Source organism: Pteropus alecto, unplaced genomic scaffold, assembly GCF_000325575.1.
Source record: "Pteropus alecto unplaced genomic scaffold, ASM32557v1 scaffold21, whole genome shotgun sequence".
NCBI classification, from domain to species: domain Eukaryota; kingdom Metazoa; phylum Chordata; class Mammalia; order Chiroptera; family Pteropodidae; genus Pteropus; species Pteropus alecto.
The window spans coordinates 25,286,542-25,305,964 of NW_006436282.1; the positions used below are offsets into that span (position 1 = coordinate 25,286,542).

Below are 19,423 nucleotides of genomic sequence, written 5' to 3' on the forward strand. Positions count from 1 at the left end.
GAGACCTAAATGTCAAGTTCAGAGCAAAGAAAAAAAATCTATTTAAATTTTAAGTTATCCTTCCTTACATGTGTTCAAGAATTAAATATTAAAATCTTTTGAACAGATTAACCAAGACTTTCAAATAGAGTTAAGAAAATAAAAGTTTGTTTCCTCAGTGCACAATTACTCATCTCAGTAAAAAGGGAGGAGGAGTAGGAGGCATTCAAAGTAAGACATGAACCTTTAAAAAAAGTCGATGTTGGACGTCAAAGCCAACATTTAGGACATGCCTGCGTAATCTTGCAACATCTTAGTGTTCTTGTTATATTAAATCTAGAATCTAGGAATTTTTATATCAATTATCTTTAGTATATTTAAAACACTTAAATGATGTTTTAAATTTTTTTCTTGTGTTATGTAAGAGATGGCAGGAATTTAAGCAAATGCTAGACACTTATATCCAGGTATAAGATGTAAGGCTTTTGTTAAGAATACTAAGAAGTAGACAAGTAATTTCATGAATTACTGTCTTTCCTTTTATAGTGTGTATTTGTGTGTGTGTGTGTGTGTGTTTAGAATAATGTCAATTTTAGGAGAAATTTAATTTTTGTCAGTGTATAAAATAACATACAATATACCTATGTTTTAAAACCCAAAAGGATGCAGATTGAACTTGAAGTTTTGTAGGAAAGACCTAAAATATATCTTTGAAATTTAAAGCTATTGATGTAAACCTTGGATTTTTGTAGCCTGCTTTTTTTTTTTTTTTAATTGCAGTTACTAAAGGGAAAAATAGAATTTTGGTCATATTAAGGTATTTTGAGCTGACCTCTTTTTGTGAAGAAGGGGGGAGTTGAAGGTTTTTTAGTAGATCTTACCAAAAATATATCTTAATTTTCCTCAAATTCTGATTTTTTTCAGGCTTCCAATCTGTTACAACTCCCCTTGATCAGTTTTGTTACTGCAAGGCATATTTAGCAGTTTTCAAAATAAGTTGCTGCTTTTCTACTTTGGGAAATTTATTAGAGCAAGTATTTATATTCAGACCTTCAAAAATGATAATGGGATTTCAGATGCCAAGATTTTGGCAAGAGAATAGAAAGAATTCTTAAGGGTTCCAATAATCTGTCCATTGGAACCTGTTTGAAGCATCATGTTCTTCTAATATAATTGGTTTCTAGGAATAAGTTTAAATAAGTTAAACACTGAAATTACTGGATATTGTATTTATGTTGACTTTTCTACAGGCAATGAAACAAGCAGCAATGGAATTGTTTGACTGTCTTAAAAATGAATTTTGACATAGAGATTTGGCATCTCTATGTAACTAAAAGATTTTGTAAATGTATGCTTTTAGAAAAGATGATTTGGAACTGTTCTTGTTACGTAACCAGTTTTTGAAATCAAATAATATGTTTAAGACCTAAAAGTATTTTGGTAAATATACTTTTATCTATATTCACATGCTTATAAATGTCACAGTTATATCACTCACACCTATAAATAATGTTTCTTTTTCCAGAGATTATATTTCACACTGGCACTGTGAACATTTTATTTGTACAGGAAAAGAATCAGTGGGTGGTTAGGTCTTCTGAATTACAGAGTGTGGTTGATTTTAGAATCTGGGTAAGATTCTTATGCCATGTGAAAGGTCGATATGTTTTCCTCAACCAGTGTTATATTATTAGTGTATTTTCTAAGCCTCTTTTCTCTTTGGACACAGTTTCTTCCTCAGAAGAAAATTTCCTGAAAGTGTATTTTGGTCATTCAGCTTTTAAAAATATCTCCTGTGTATCAGCACTTTGCTAGGAATATGATTTTCTGTCCCTCTGCAAAATCAGTCATGTGGGGGCACGCACAAGTAACACATTTAAATTTAAAATAATTTAAAATGTAAAATTATTTAAAAGGTTATAATAATTATGTGCAAAGAATTGTTTACTCTCAATCTACTCTTCTTCCTCATTATGTTATTGAGACTCCTCTTATCCAAAGTTACCAGTAACCTTATTTCCAGATTTTATGGTCATGTCTTTGGTATTTCATTTGACCTTTTGGTAGCATTTAACATAATTGAGTGCCCTTGAGCCAGTGCGGGTTCCACACTGACTGACCTTTCTTACTCTTTCTCTGCCTAACATTTCAAGGTTGGAGTGCTCCAGGACTCTGTCTAGACCCCCTTTTATCTATAGTCTCTCCTTGGGAATTCGATCCTCTCCTAATACTATTTATATGCTTATGATTTCAAAATCTATATTTTCAGCACCAACCAATCCTGGAATTTCTTTAACTGCCTACTGGACATCTTTTCTTGAATATATAATAAACACGTGAGACATAACATGTTCAAAGCTGTTTTCGATTTTGGCATCTTCGGCCCTCACCTCGCAGTCTGTTCCTTCTCTGCTGTTCCCCATTTCCCTAAGAGATATCACTAGCCATGGAGTTGTTCAAGCCAAAACCCTGGGAGTTATCTTTGGTCTCTCTTCCTTTCACCCATCAAATCCAGTCCATTAGCAATGTCCTGACAGTTCTACCCTCAAAACATACGGAGTCCTCCTTCTCTCTCCATGCTTCTACACCATCCAAATTCAGTGCATACTTTCTTTCTTGGATTATTGCAGTAGGCTCCTTACTAGTTTCCTTATTTTTACTCCTTCTCTTAGCAGTGAGAGCTATCTTTAAAGCACAAATCAGGTCAGGTCACTAGCCTGTGTGAAACCCTCCAGTGGCTTCCCATCATACCTAAAATAACATCCAAATTTCTTTTGTCTAGATCCCACATGACCTGCCTTTCCGACCTCATTTTCTGTCACTTATCCCTGGCCCACTACCTCATGTCATTGTAGTTCATGTACCTTTTCGTTCCTGGAAGTACCACGTTCATCCTCACTTTGAAGGCCCACCACTTTTTCTAGAATACTTGCCCCCTTAATTCAATCCTCAAATCATCCTGTATGCCAGAGATGGTTCTAAGAGTTGAGTATAAAGCAATGAATGCGACACAGGGACAGACTCTGACGCATTTTTCTTATGCTTTTTGTCTGGTGGGTTCCTTGAATATGCAGCCTGTAGTATTTCCTTCTTTAGCTCTCCCAGGTAACTCTTTCTTTTTTGATGCCACAATTTATGTAATTCATTTAACCTCTGCTTTGATGCAGCTTACGTTCTAGTTAAAGGCAGGTTAAGGTAAAGATCGCAATGAATCAGATGAGTAAAATGTATGTTAGATGGTGCTAAGTACTAAGGAGAAAATCATAAAGCAGCAAAGTACTGAGGTGATGAATAGGGTTGTAATTTTAGATAGGGTGGGCAGTGTAGGCCTCTCTGTGAAGGTGACATTTCCTGAAACTTCATATACTTTACAGCTTTTCTGCCATTTCTTGTTAAGACTTTAGGTGCAAGATATAGTAATTGGCATTTATAAAAAGATAAAGAGGTCTTTTGTTCTCTATTTTATCCAGAGAGCTGCTGAAAAAAGGTTAAACTTACTGGGCCTTATAGCGCACAAAAAAGTAGTATTTGACATATATAGGAACAAGTCTGTCATCAGTTTATGTGTAATTTCCCTCTATTTTGTTGAATTACATGTAAGTAACTTTAATTTTTTCCTCTGTCTTTTGCTGTGTTCCAATGGATTGCCCTTCCTGTTTGGACTGAATGTGCCGTGTACAATTCTTGGAATTCCTTGTTTACTGTTCCGCTGTGGACCTGTTCTGTTGGAATCCGGAATGCTGGAATGATGGAAATATATTCTTTACAAAGTAGCTGTGAGTATACTTGATAACTTATACAGAGACTTTTTTTCAGTCTAAGTTATCTTAAATTTAACTTACAGTTAGATGGAATATGAGCCAAGGAAGCCTTAAATTTAATATATTTTTAACTCTACACATAGTAGGGCTTCAGATGTTTGAATTTAAAATACTATATTCTGATAAGTATCCTAATTATTATATTTAAAATTAGCTTTTCAATTTAATTGGCTTGTTTATCTTCTCAACATTTGGCTTAAAATTAGTTTATATGAATGAAAAAAAGGGTAAAAGGTTATGGATGGAATATTTAGCTACAGATGTGATACTAGTGAGGAATGTAGACTATTCTTTGTTAAATCCAAATATGCTGAATTAATGCTTTGATCTCATGAGAGTTTTTTTTTTTTTTAATGAGAATTTAAATGTGGCAAAAACTTTTAAGAGAAGTATGTACCTCTTAGGACTATTTTACCATTACTTTTTATGATGAATTAGACCTACCTCTAAGTAAATTTAACCAGTAAGACTCCCCTCAGACGGTCTGAACTATGGACAGGTTTTCTCACCAACGGGTAAGTTGAAAATCAAACTTACTTACTGCACCAGTTTAGAAGTGAGCTTCTTTGGGTTACTCAGGAAACTATTCTTGAGGTCATCAGAGAATCAAAAAGCACACAGAAAACTGAATTTTAACCATAGTTTGGTTAAATCTGATATCCTTGATAATGGAGGCAGCAGGATTCTGTGAAACCTCAAAGTGACATAATTGGACCTGCTATAACAGCATGAAAGATACTGTTTATTGATTGATACTTAGCATGAGAGCCTTCAAGAATTTATTTAAAAAATTGCTTTAAACTCAACATTTTGATTTCACGTATAAGACAAATTTTAAGAAACTCATACCTGTGGTAATTAGTCAGTATGAGTAAATGGGATAATTAGAAGAGTTCTTAATATAATTTTAAGGGATTTTGAAATTTTTTATTGTGAAAAATCCTTGTTTTTTTAGATGATTGGTCAGAATCTTACTGTTACTAACTTCACTGTAAATTGAAATCTTTTCTCTGAGGCTGGTTTCTTTCATTTTTATTTTATTCCCTTGTATTTTTTGTAATTGTTTATTATATTGTCAGCTCATGCTTAATTCAATTCGTCCATTGCTGCAGTTAACTACTACTTTTATTGATAACATTATAAACCGATTTGCCATGAATAGTCGTTTGTATAGTTTTCTAAAATAGGTTAATGAAGAGACGTCGAAATGTGTGGCAGAAGAGTTTTGCTGACGTATGGATAACTTGGCCCTTTTCGCTTTTCTCAGCAACAGAAGAACCTTGAAGGCTATGTGGGATTTGCAAATCTCCCAAATCAAGTTTACAGAAAATCAGTGAAGAGAGGGTTTGAATTCACACTTATGGTTGTGGGTAAGATATGATTTCTCACTACAATTGAATTTTGATCTAAATTTTAAACTGTTAATTAACTGAATAAATTCAAGAAAACAATGGCCCAAATAACTGCAGGGATCATGCATTATATTATCTCTTATCATGAGACTACCTTTTAAATTTAGCTTAGTGGCATTATAGAATTTATATATTTTCTTGCCTCCTTTTTTAAGGTGACACAATTTTGGAAACGAGTAAAAGTTAAGAAGCCGTGGGGTTGTTGGTAGAGGAATAAAAACGAGAGAAGTTCTCTTTGGTAATGCTACAAAAAGAAACAGCATCTGGTGGTTGGTTACTTATTTCTTCAGGTTAATTTTATTTGTGGCTTACTTACTATAGTAGAGTCATAGCACATGAACACTTAACTTAAACATATGTGCTCTCAATTTGAAAAAAAAAGGATGGGATAGAGGATCATAACCATGTAAGTGATTACTCTGGGAATTCATTCACCTAATATAAGCCGTGGAGTGAGTGAAATATGACTCTCCTTGTTCTTTAATTCAGTCTCATTTTTCTTAAGTGTTTTATCTTATGAACACCTTACCCTGCCTGTAGTACAATTTAAGAGATTGTCGAGGGTTATTTTGACTGTAAGTTGATAACATCATTATATATGAAGAAACATGTTACCATGTATAGGACTATAATCTTAAATGACAATCTTAAATGTCTGTGTGATAGTGTTACCTTATATAGGCTAACTTGAGAACCTAAATCCTAAGTATGATGCAACTTTATTGTATTTCTCTATATATTTTTTATGAAGATGAAACACAGGATAGTGGATTGACTATCCTTGACAAAGAAAACTGAATTGATCCTAGGCCTTTATGTGCATCAATTTTTGCTAATACAGTCAACTCCTGGTATTGTTATTTTGGTGTTGAATTAGAGTAATAAGTTAGCTATAAAATACTCCTTTATTGATGGGCAGAATATTTTATCAACTGACCAGAGTATTTTCGTTGATTAACTTTCCTGTCTCTGGTTGTGTAGGAGCATGATATACTTAGCTTGCAAATTGCTGCTGTGGATACTTTATGTATTTAACTCATAAAGTGTTTAACAACAACCTGTACAGTGAGTATTGTTGTTATCCCCATTTTAGAGATGGAGAAACTGAGGCATGGAGAGATTAGGTTACTTGCCATGGTCACATTGCTAGCAGACAGTAGAACCAAATGCAGTCTGCTTCTCAATTAGTGTGGTGTGTTCTTAAGCACTATGCAGAGGTCCATATGGGGTACTAGATACAGTGCAGAGTTCAGCAAGTACCTCGAATTTATACAATTTCAACTAGACATTCTGTTTTCTATAAAAAAAAAATGAAAGGGAAAAAGAGAGAGATCTGAATGAATGAGAATTCGAGAACTTAATTAGTGTAAGCAATTTTTTTCTGCTATCCCACTGGAATGAGTCTCTGGCTTAGGGTAGATGAAAAGTGGGAGAGGTAAACATTTTTAGTTTCCACGTACTTTTATAGTGTGAGCATCTCACCTCACCGAATGTTAGTCTAATGAAAAATATGTTGCCTTAATATAAACTAGTTATGTTTTATGTGCTCAAGGAAACAGGTATCTGTTTTCATGGAAGAAAAATAGGGTGTCAGTTTATATGTGATTATGCGTTAATGGATGATATAAGGTGTTTTCAACATTAATTTGCACTGCACATCGACTTTAGGATTTGACTCCTAAGATGTAACTTTAAAATATTTGAAAGTAAGACTGGAAAGGTGGGCTAGACTAGATTTTGAATCCTTGATTGTCCAGTATAGGAGATTGGAATTCTTGATTTAAAACTAAATAAAAATTTAGTTTAAAACCCAATGTCAGGCATATCTAATAATGAAGACATTTAGGTCTCTAGATCAGCAAAGTGTCAAACCTATTCTTGCTTGGAACTTGACAGTCCTTTGTGTGCTCCTTAATTAGACTTGACTGTGTTCTAAGAATAAAATGTTACTTGTAAAATCCTGATTTTACCAGAATCCTTCAAGGTGGTAGAACTCAGAAAGATTGTAGACTGCTTTATCTGACCCAAACTTATTTTGAAAAACAAGTGATATTAAATCTGTTATTTTGAATTCTTTGAAGATAAAATCCATAACTTAATCATTTCTGTGATCATTTGATCATTTCTTTAGCTTTACAAAATTTTGTAGTAGAGGTTTTTGTTTGTTTGTTTTAGATTTAGTGATTTGTCATGATGTATTTGACATATCAAATGTCTTTAGTAACTGGCATTTACATTTTCTTCAGTGGGAGGTAACTTAGAACATACTGCTTTAGTCATTTTGGAGATTCAGAGTTTATCTTAATATGTTTTTGTATATGATTTATTAGCAAAAGTTTGGGAGGTAGTCATTGATAGCATATATAGTAACTGACATATCCCTCCAACCCTCTCGTTGGTGTTTGAATTCATGTGATAGCATCCAGAGTTATTTGAAGAAATTGAAAGATAATTTTGGCTCACTTTGTATCTAGTCTTTTGGGTATTTACTGGTATTATATTTAATTCTGAATGTAAGATATGTTGGATATTTGAAATGCTTCCAGTAATATTTGAAAAATTTCTTGAACTCTGTATTTTTACTTTTAGTAAGAAAAGTAATTTAACCAATGATGATTGTGCAGCATTGCAGATACAGAAAAAGCACTGAATTGTACATTTTAAAATAGTGAACTTTGTTATATAAATTTTATCTTACATAAAAAGGAAATAGTTTAACCAAAACAGAGAACATTTAGGGGGGAAAAAATCACATAATTCCACATATCTACTATTTTAATTTTTGTATCCCTTCTAGGTTTTAAATCTGTATATTTTACAAAGTGCTTTTGTAATAAAGTTAATGTTTCATTTTTCAAAATTAGGAAATGTAGGAAAACAAAAATGGCTTGTGTAGGTTGGATATAGTGCCATAAATAGTTACAAATAAATATGGTTGTAGATATATCTGCTTGCACATTTAATGATTTCCTTATAATAAAACTATATATTTGAATTGCTGTGTTTTTTTCAGGCTTATGCATTGCCCCAAAATAGGTTGCACACCTTTCTGCACACTCACCAAGTATTGACAGCACCCTTTTCTCTGCACATTGCCAACACTTTGTCAATTTAATGCCTAAAAATTGGCATCTTATTTTCATCTGTATTTTATTATTGCTGTCAGCTTTTTTTCATGTTTATATATCTTTGGTATTATTTATTTTGTAAATGGTATATTCTAGTTTAATGATACATAGATACTCTTAAGGACATTATTATTTTGTTGTTAAGTATTGACATTTTTTCCAGAATATTTTCCGTTTGTGTTTTGTATTAACTTGACTTTTATATTGTTCGTGCAGTCTTTTGTCTGTTATGCCTTTTGTCCCTGATGTCCTTCTGCTTGATTCAAGGTTATTTGGGATTCCACTGTTTTAAGATATATAGGCTAAAGTTTTAATTTTTCATTTTGCAATCTTAAATCCATATGGATTTTTTTGATGTGAGATGTGATTTATTTTTAAATGGTTAAATAGACCTCCCAAAACCATTATTACAAGCTTGATTTTTAAAAATATATGTGCTTGGTTGGTTCACTTTCTCAACCTTTGGTTTAATTCATTCTGTAGTTCTTCCTATATAAATACTACATTATTACAGTTATACAGTAATTATTGTCATTACTCTTGTAGGGAGATTATTGGGGTTTATGTTAATTTAGGAAGATAGGCAAACAAGAAAATAATATGTAAAATAATTACAGATTGTGTTATTTTCTAGGAAGGAAGTAAATATTATAGGATCTGTGTAGTCAACCAGGGAAGACTTGCCTCTCTGAAAAGGCGACTTTTCCATAATAATACTAAAATACGTGAAATACTAAAAAAAAAAAAGAAAAAGAAAAATGCCTTGCCAGCAGGAGATAATTATCAATAACATATTGCTATATTTATCCTCAGTATTTTACTTTTGACAGCCGCATAATATTTCCAACTGTGGCTGTCTCAGGTTTTAGCCATTGCTTTCTCATTTAACATTTGAATGATGTGCTATGTTTGATCTCCTCATATTGCTGCAGTAAATTTTATGGAATGGAAATTTTGGCCAACATTTTAACTATAATATTTAATGGCTGCAGAGTATTCTGATCTGTGGCTAAATGTACCATAAGTTTTAAAATTTATTTTTCTACTAATAGATATTAAGTTTGTTTTCAACCCTACCATTGTTACAAATAACGTGGCAGTGAAGACCTTTAAAAACACAAGGTTTGCGAATGTGCGTTGGGAATCAGAGGGCAGTGTCATTATTTGTTTATAGTTCCTGAAGTAGGATTACTGTAGCAAAGCATTCGAACATTATGTGGTTCTTGCTACAAATTGGTGAGTTGTTTTATTAAAAGTTTGTGCTGCTAAGTGTTAAACTTTTAATAAAGGGACAATATTTTTTTTTGCCTGAATTAGAAGAGAATTATGAAGAGTTATTCCATGGATGCTATAACTTTTAGATGCTTGAAGGAAGAATGTAAAGGTAGATGAAGACAGTATTTGAGAATAGTAGAAGACAAAAGTATACAAGTTAACTGCACCATGAATGATTATGTGATAAATGGCATAAGAAAAGTATAAACAAAATGCTATAGGAGCTTAGAGAAATAAGAATTTATAGCTAAAAAGCATGTCACTGTCCTAAATCATACACTGTTAATTCATGGAAAATGGTACCTGATTTTTTTCAGTAATTAGTATATTAATATTTATTCACTTGGTTCTTTATCTGACTTAATTTCATTGTCTTAATCATGGAACATCGTAATTCAGAGAAGCACTTAACAATACAGTTTTATAGACTGGGAGTCTTGGTTTTTTAACAGAGGCAATGCCTGGATTGACATATAGGAGAAATGTAATCTAGGTAATATCCCAGTTTCATTTATAGACTTTAAAAAAATTCATTCAATGTGATTTGAAAAATATAAACAGTAGTCCTCTCATCCACAGATGGTACATTGTTTCAAAACCCCAGTGGATGCCTGAAACTGGATAGTACCAAACTATATATACTGTTTTTTTCTATACATACATACCTGTGATAAAGTCTAATTTATAAATTAGGCACAGTGAGAAATTAATAATAACTAATAATAAAATAGAACAGTTATAAAAATATACTGTAATAAAAATTATATAATTGGAAACATGTGGCATTGGTTTTTAGTGATTCTTATGCTGAAATAATGTTTTAATTTGAAACCATTCTAAACGCAGCTTATAGGTAGAGAACACAACTTTTTTTCCCCTCAAACATTGAGATGTATGATCCCTCATTTCCCCCTAAATATTTGTGTTTCCCTTCCTCAAGGATATTCACCTACATAACCATAATATACCATCAAAATTGAAAATGAAAAACATGTATGTTTGTATACATACATATAGACACACACATATATATATACACAATTATATCTATATTACATTTTTATCTAGATGTATATATTGAAAACCATTAAGTTCACATTGATATCTCTAATTACAGTTAATCACCACAGGGGTCATTCTTTTTATCTTCTCTATAGCTGTCCTTTTGATGGTCAGAAACCATTATCTTAATATGTTTACTTATTTGATCAATGCCCCATGTGTAACTAATCTGCCATATCCCCACACTCCTCCCCTTTTCTCTGTACAGCGGCCTTGCTCACCCCTTTCAAGTGCTATGACACCCATGCCAGGTCACTCTCACAAAGATGCCTTCCCCATCCTGTTTGGGTTCAGGTCTTCTAGCAGACCCCCTTGTAAGCCTTTATCTTGCAGGCTCTGACACCCTGCTCTGGACCACAGTGGCTCTCCTTCCAGCATGTTCACCTGCCTTTTTTTTAAGCTCCAGGTAATGATTTTTGGACTGAATTTTCAGGAAGGAAAAATGGAGAGAAAGAACTGAAATAATTTTGAAAGTTATAACAACAAATATTTATCTGTATTATAGAATTAACTGACAAATGAATAGAAGAAATGTGGAGTTTTTTTAATGCTTAGGTACAAAAAAGGGGGGAGTAGAAAAATTAGTAAAATTGTAATTTTGGGCTGCCATAGAAAAAATGACTAATGGAGATAAAACTTTGGAAAAATTTAGCTTGGAAATGAAAGTTATTTGCAGGTATGTGTAGTGTTGTAGAGGTTCCATTTACATGTATTTTGATAAATTGAGTTTGGAGAACTTTGAATGGTCTCTAGATTTATTAACAATTGAGACAAAAGTTAATATTTAGAAGGAAGAACACTTTAGACTTTTGAGCCTTTGTTCTTGCACTGCCTAGAACCCTCAAATAAACAGATGATAAACACAAGCTAATTGTTCATATTAAGTAATTGATTGTGAAGCATTGTGATTCATTCTTAACTTACGTTCCTATGGTAAAGATTATAAGTTGTTTATTATGTTACAGGTGGTAGTAATTACAGTAATAACATGATGATATTTCCATAGCATTCCTAGCAGGGGCCTGAGTATAGATTTTAATCGAATGATTAATAATTCAGATGACATACACTGATCAGCATTAAAGTGCTAGGAATTATGGACTAAGCTGACGATATAAAAATGGAAATGATCATTTCGATCATCAAAGGAATTTCCATGGAAATGCACACTACTAATTACAATTTAATTTAATAATTGTTTTAGTATTGTTCATTTAAGGTGTAAAGATCCAGGGGAGTTATTATTTGGGCTTATTGGGGTTAACATCTTATTTGCCTGATAGGATAGAGTCCTGAAACCAGTAACTATTGTGCTTAAATTTCAAATGCATATTTTGGCAGTTTTATAACTGAACGAGTTATACTTATGCTTATTATTTATGTTTTTATCATATCATGAAAATCAGCCTTCTGTATTTAAACTAACATCATTTTTATAATACTAAGTACAGCAGCTGTTACACGAACAAGAATATTGTACCTAGCCTAGTTTTAAACTCTAATTTCTGACACAAATGAGTTTTCTGACCTTGGACAGATCACTTTGAATCTCAATTTCCTTATCACAACAAACATTTACCTAGTCTTTCTAAGTCAATGCACTGCACTGAAGTTAAAAAAAAAAAAGAGCCACACCCCTGAGAACCTGAGGATGTGGGATGGTGGTGGAGTGGAGACGCTTGGGCAGTAATGCCGTCTGCTGTGTTTAACTACCCTTACCTCGCGGAGGGCTTGAAATAACTGTGTATATGAATGTGCCTTGTATATATACTGCGTATATAATGTGTCTAGTAAATCTGTAAACTAAAAATGTTAATTATAAGCATAAAACAATATATTAGTGCATGTGTATGACTTAGTTGAAAAATCCAAATACCAGGGATCAAGAGCATACAAAGATCAGGGATGGGTGAGAATGATAAGGCAGCTAATATGTTAAATACTTGCTTAATCTCTACTTTGAACTCTTGCTTTGTTGAACTCCTTTGATTATAAACATTTAGGGCACACATATTGTGCTCTTACTTTGCAATTCAGTATAGGTTGCTGAGCAGAACTCTTTTGGTGAGAGTCAGATTTAGCTAATTCAAAAGATTGTCGAGAATTTATTTTTTTCGTCTCCCATTATAAACAAAGTTTAGCTGGGTGGCTTGCATTCTTGTTAACAAAATATAATTTTTGCGTTTGACTATTCTGTGCATTTCAATAAATATAAAGTATTTTGCCCAAATTACTTATGCAATATCACTAATTAGTCTTAAGGTTGCACTTGGCTTTATAGTTGCTAAAATATTAGTGCTATCTCTTGCAAACCTTTTGAGTCTTATTTTCCCTTGAGCATTTCAGTTATATAAAGAATCTCAGGGCTTGTTTTTATTAAAGGTTGACGGTATAAGATTTTAATTTTGTGTTTCAAAATTAAATTTTTCATACAGGTTGTTTTTTGCTTTTGTTGAATTATGTTTCAGTAAAATGAGATATAATGTCATTTAGCAGTTAATAATATTTCTTGATTCAGGCGATCATTATAGATAATTTTGCTCTAAGGAAGAAACTTTATAAAATTTTAGCTATCTAAAAGGACAAATAAGCAAAGAAATCAAATGAACTGCATTTTGATTGTTCTAAGTCTGTGTTTCTCTGAGCCTTTAATCAAAATCATCTGGACTACTGTGGCAAGATGTTCATTCCAGGTATGTGAGGATTTGCATTCTGACAAGAATTGCCCTTTACTCCCTGTTTTAAAGTTTAAAGAGCACTGCCCAAAATGTTCTTTAATGTTTAGAGAAAGGAATCAAATTATATATTTCTTGGAAATATAGTCGTATTTTTTTGATAACTCAGATGTTTTTGATATAACAAAGTTATTGAGATTTATGTAGTTTTAAAATGTTGTAAAATGGCTTTCCATTAGAAATATAATAAAGGAGTAGATGGAATGTTTGAAAAAGAAGGAGAGCTCATCACCAATGTTAATTTTATTTTCTGTGTCTGTAATGTATAACTGTAATATACTGTATTCATTTTTAAAAACTTTTCACCTAATGCTATGGCAAACATTTTCTCATGTCAAATAGGGTTTTAAAAAATAATTTTCCGTGGTTGATTAATATTAGTTTTATAGGAATACCAGTATTTTTGGCCTCTATTGTGATACCTGAAAGGCGCCCCCCCTCACTTCTTTACTGTTAAAAATGTTATTGCAGTCTTCTTCCTGCATTCTTGATTCTCAGAGTAGATGGCATGATAAAGGATGTGAACTGAAAATGTTAAGCCAACTTAAACAATTACCACAGATGTGTAGATGTTCTTGTTTATCTCATCCTCGCCAATACTGAGTAGAAAATTTTTGTTAAATGCCAAATAAAGCAAAATGACATGGTTAATTTAGTATTAGTGACAGGCTCCTCATTTTAATTTGCATGCCTTTGATCTGAAATTTTTTGGTCTAGCTTTTTATTAAGCATATTTACTACACCACTAACAACAGTTTCTTTATTGTGAATGTTATAACTATGCATACGCATGGATTTTTGTTTGTTTGTTTGTTTGTTTTTAAGAAATATTGGTGAGATAGATTCACACAATTACGAGTGTGATTCACACAACCCACCGCTGGTCCTTAACATTATATGCATTTTGGTTTATGAGATTTATAGAACTTGAAAGAATCTGAGTCGCCTAGTTCAAATGATCAAAGTCAGCCTACTTCGGCCTTGAAGGAAACTCCTTTAGCATCGCTTTGTTGACCTGCTCAAGAATAACTCAATTCCTTGCTTCCTTCCTTCTATCTAGATATCCAAGTAAACTCATTTCTTCATTATGCTCCTATTTCCTTTCCTGATAGCTCTTCTTTTACTGACCTCCAGTGTGGCCATTGGCCTTCAGCTGCCCTCTAAGTTTCATAGAGCCCTCCATTCTGATATTTCCACAGAATATTTACTTTGTCTGATTCTTCTATTTTAAAACTAATCCTGTTTCCCTCAGATTAAAACTTACTTCTTTAGTGATTACTGTCCACAGCTAGAAAAAGTCTGATTTCCCCTGTCAAGATATGAAAAAGAACACTTGATTTTTAAGAGGGAATATTTATTGAATGATTAATTCGAATTTCAGGCAATAATGTGATGAATTTAGAGGAACGTGGTGGGGAGACCTCATAAATAGTATCTGTTGATTTCAGCTCTTTTTCAGTTTAGTAGAACTTATAGAAACTTGATTTACAACCTAGAAAAGGTTGCAAACCCTCGCCTAAGACAGTATATTTTAACCACAGAATTCTGGTAATTCATTTCTGGAATAATTAATCATGAGAAAAAATTTTCCAAGTAGACATTTGGATGTTTCTGGTAAAACGAGGATTAAAAAAATAAATAAAAAGGTAGTTATCTACTTGAACATGGCCCTCAAAAGAATACTTTTGTCTCTGCAGGCAATAGCAAGAAATATCATAAACATCCTTTTTAAGGCCTCCCAGCTTTTAATGTATAGCAAGTGAAAACTTTCTAACTTGGTAAATGAAATAATTATTGAGTGGCTGGTTGGAATGTTTGCTACTAGCTACACAGCAGAATTATTACTTAGCTCTTAGTGCTGTAATTAGAATAAGTGAACCTCATTTAGTTAATTGCAGAGCCAGGTCATAGGAAACTTGTTTAGCTCGAATTTTAGGATTAGCATGTATATCAGTCTGTATGTTGAAAGATGCTCTTAATGGATTTTGAGGAGATGAAATATTTTTATAGCAAATCCCAGGCCACATATGTATGAAATACCTTAGAAATTATCAGTATCTAATGTAGTCTAGATTGTTCTTGTTAGAGTAAAGCTTCAACGATAAGCATATTAAAACGCAAAACAAAGAATAGTGCCTTCCCTGGATAACATTTTTATCTACTTCATGGGTGGTATCATCTCTTCATTTTACTAAATAAATCTACTTTTAAATTTCCTCTTCATTACTTCACTCCTCACGATTTCACTTCTCTCCTTAATGTAAAATTGCTTTTATTAAAGGTCAGTAAAGGCCTTCTGTGGTCACTTTAATCCCTTTTTTTGTTATTACCGACCACTATTCTTTGTAATTTTTTCTCACTTTTTGTGATACTGCCTGTTTGTTTAGGATCCTTTCCACTGGCCATCTTTAAATATTGGTGTAATTATTATAAAAATTCATGTTATTTTCTTCAAAACCTCATGAACAGACATTTCATTAATGTTTTATTCTTAGGCTTGAAATGTAACATCCTTGAACAGTAATGGAATATAGCCTTCATGGGCTTGACTTCAAAGATAAAATGGACATGAGTAATTTTAACCTGCTCATAATGTTAAAGTACAGGTATAATGCTACAAATTCTAGTTACTCTTATTTTATAATCTTCACGAAGTATTTAACATCTTCTATTGTAAGTATTATGATATTTTGTTTAAAGGACAGAAAAATTTTAATCTATTTTCCCATAAAATCCAGTAAAATGGGAAATGATAATAACTTCATTGCAGAATGTATATAGTGCATTTCAAAATCAGATAAACGTAAAATAGTTATTAATTTGGATCACTTAACATCTTAAAATATTAGTTATAAAGAAATATAAAATATTATGCATTTATACATATAAAGAAATCATAAAATTTTGCATGTAGACATTCTCTTTATATTTTATTGAAAAATTTTGTTTTCTTAATCTGGGACGTATAATTCTGAATTTTGTTATTCTTTAACGTTTCCTAAATAATACAGATAAACTTGATTGAGGTTGTTCCATAAGTTCTGCGATTAAGTAGAATTTGAGTTGATGAGACTAATTATAGCTCTCTATTTTGCAACCCTTTCTAGGTTGTAAATCAAGTTTGCTATACACTACTATACCTTCCCTTTAGTGAAGCCAATTAGCAGGAATCAACTGTAGTTCTAAGTCATTAGGACATGGCTGCTATAATTTCCCTTATGATTATAAGTTTTCTGAAATTCTGTTATGGAGGGCAAGTAAAAGAAAAAGTATTACTGGAGGAAATCCCTATTAGTAAAATAAATTTAGATGACCCTATTTATGAATTATTGATTGTGATCTGTGCGTGATGAGAATATTTAAACACCTGAGAGCAAAATTGGCAACTTATCTAGTTTTTAAATTAGACTAGAAATTTACTTGTTAGAACTTTATTTCTCTGTAATTTTGCAATATGCTTTTTAGTTACATTGGTTATTCATAATGAAGAAAATACATGTTAGTTTTAGAAAGATCAGAAAATATAAAATATTGGTAGAGGGGAAAGAAAGCCTGGGTCCAAAACACAGCTCTGGGGTTCCCTTCTAGGTCACCAATGTGTGTCCTCCTTTCTTTAACAATGTGTAGGTATTGCGGCCTCCAGGCCTCATACCTAATCTTTTGTCCATTGTTCGGTTCTCTCCTCTATCCCCGTTTAGGTTCTCATCCCTTACTTGGCCACTCCACCTTTCTACTGCTTCTCTGGATCTCCCATCCTGTGTTCAACACATTGCCTTATACGGAATTTTTAACTGCTTCCTAGTACTTTCCTTCTACCCCCTTGCCCAGAGTGAAACTTGGTCCTTGGAGGACCATTTCTCCTATAGCTCGCAACTTTGTCAAGAGTGAGCTTCGTTTTCTCACCTCGTGAGCCAAGATGGGAGGGAGATGACCTTGGTTATATCCTTATTATTAAAACTTCCTGTTACACTGGGGCCCTACAAATTAGAAAGAAATAGAAATCATCTTAGTTTAGCTAAAAATTAAATGTCAAATTCTAAACCATAGGAAAAAGTAATTAAGGTCTCTCGTCTTTGATTTGGCTCTTCTAATTGAGTTTGAGTCTGAAGGAAGAAGTGTTTTGTTTCTTAATTCCAAGATAGAATCTACAGCGAAACATATAATCTGATTTGGGGGAAATAAGAAATTGTACAGTAAATGCACACTTTGATTATAAGAGATGTTCTTTTTTAGAAATGTTGATGGGGAGAAATGGATATCTTAGAATTAAGGAAATTAAACAGTTGTTCTTAAAAATAAAGTTTTTATTTGCCCAGAATCATCTTAGAAATGACTACAAGCATAAATGTGGAGATGCGAACTAGAGAAACACTTGTTATACACATGAACAATGTTGAATTGGATTGTGAAACCATCTTTTCCTTGGCCAAGTGATACACCCTGTATTTTCTGTAGTGTTTACTTTGATAGAGATCACTCGGTTAGTGTAGTCATGGTTCAAATTGTAAATTAGGATAAGAGTCTATAAAATATAGAGAATAAGCTGGTAAAATAGGAAATTTATTTTTCTTCAGTTAGCTACTTTTTTCCAACCTCACTATTAATTTACTCTGACATGTTTTTAACAGTTCATAACTGTTGGTGTCTTGAAATTTTTTGTCTTGATTTTAAGCAAGATAAGCTATGTCTTGTTGCTGTAACCAACCTTCAGGGATACCATGGAAGAATGGATCTTAAAGCCTTGACCCGTAATTTCAGTGTGAGTTGTCTAGGAATAGATGGAAGTTTATTTAAATACCTCATGACATGTTAAAAATTGGCCATAGCTTAAGTTTTAGTTCAGAGTATATAAGCCCTCCACACACTTTGTCGTTAATATTATAGATTGTATCATTAAGCATTACATATGCATTAACGTAGATTTATAATTATTTTTAATTTATCTTAAATTTTATAGAAAATATGAAATGGAATTACAGTAATATTGGTTTTTACATGTTTCCATGTATTTTATTTACCTTTACCGGAGATCTTTATATCTCCACATGGCTTTGAATTACTGTCTAGGGTTGTTTCCTTTCAACCTGAAGGACTCTCTTCAGAATACAGAGCTGAAGTGATAATGTAGTGATAATGAATTCCCTCAGTTTTTTGTGTATCTGGGCACGTCTTAATTTCTACTTCAGTTTTTTAAGCACGGTTTTGCCAGATACAGAAATCTCATTTGACAGTTGTATCATCACACTGCCTCTGGCCTCCAAGATTTCAACTGAGAAATTGGCTGATAATCTTAGTGAGGATTCCTTCTTTGTGATATATCGCTTCTTTCTTGGTGCTTTCAAGAGTCTCTTTGTCTTTGGCGTTCATCAGTTGGATCATGATGTGTTCCAGTGTGGGTCACCATGGATTTATCCTACTAAGAATTCCTTGAGATTCTTGGGTTTATAGCTTCATGTCTTTCATCAATTTGGAAGAATTTTTGGTCATTTTTTTTCTTCAGATAATCCTTTTTCTTTTTTCTTCTGAAACTCTCATTGCACATATATTAATCCAGTTGATGATGTTCACAAATTCCTTAGGCTATGTTTACTTTTCTTCATTCTTTTTTCTTTCTGCTCTTTAGACTTTATAATTTTAATTGTCCTATTTTCCAGTTTGCTGATTCTTTCTTCAGTCAGCCCAGTTGTGCTGTAGAACCTTTCTAGTGAATTTTTAAATTCAGTTATTGTATTTTTTAGTTCCAGAATTTTTGTTTAGTTTCTTTTTACAATTTCTATCTCTTCGTTGATATTTTTGTTTTGTTCTTACATTTTCCCCCCTAATTTCCATTAGTTCTTTGTACCTATTTTCCTTTAGCTCTTTGGACATATTTAAGACAGCTATTTTAAAGTTTTCATCTAGTAAGTACCAGTATCTTTAGAAATGGTTTCTGAGAATTTGTTTTGTTCCTTTCTGGGGACTCTGTTGTCCTGTTTCTTTGCATGCCTTTTGATTTGTTGTTGTTGAAAAAC

General features: G+C 32.5%; 1 protein-coding gene across 6 annotated transcripts in view; it reads left to right on the top strand.

Moving 5' to 3' along the window:
- SEPT7 (septin 7) overlaps nt 1-19,423 on the top strand; it is a 71,599-nt gene that overhangs the window by 16,258 nt on the left and 35,918 nt on the right. For 2 of the 6 annotated variants that reach the window (XM_006912062.2, XM_006912061.3), the window contains exon 3: nt 5,068-5,170. In XM_006912062.2, coding sequence (XP_006912124.1) covers nt 5,068-5,170 — 103 coding nt within the window. Of the gene's footprint in view, nt 1-3,736; nt 3,756-4,276; nt 4,316-5,067; nt 5,171-19,423 lie in introns of those variants that run through there. The other 4 variants (XM_015589476.2, XM_015589475.2, XM_015589478.2 and 1 more) reach the window with 3 other exon arrangements.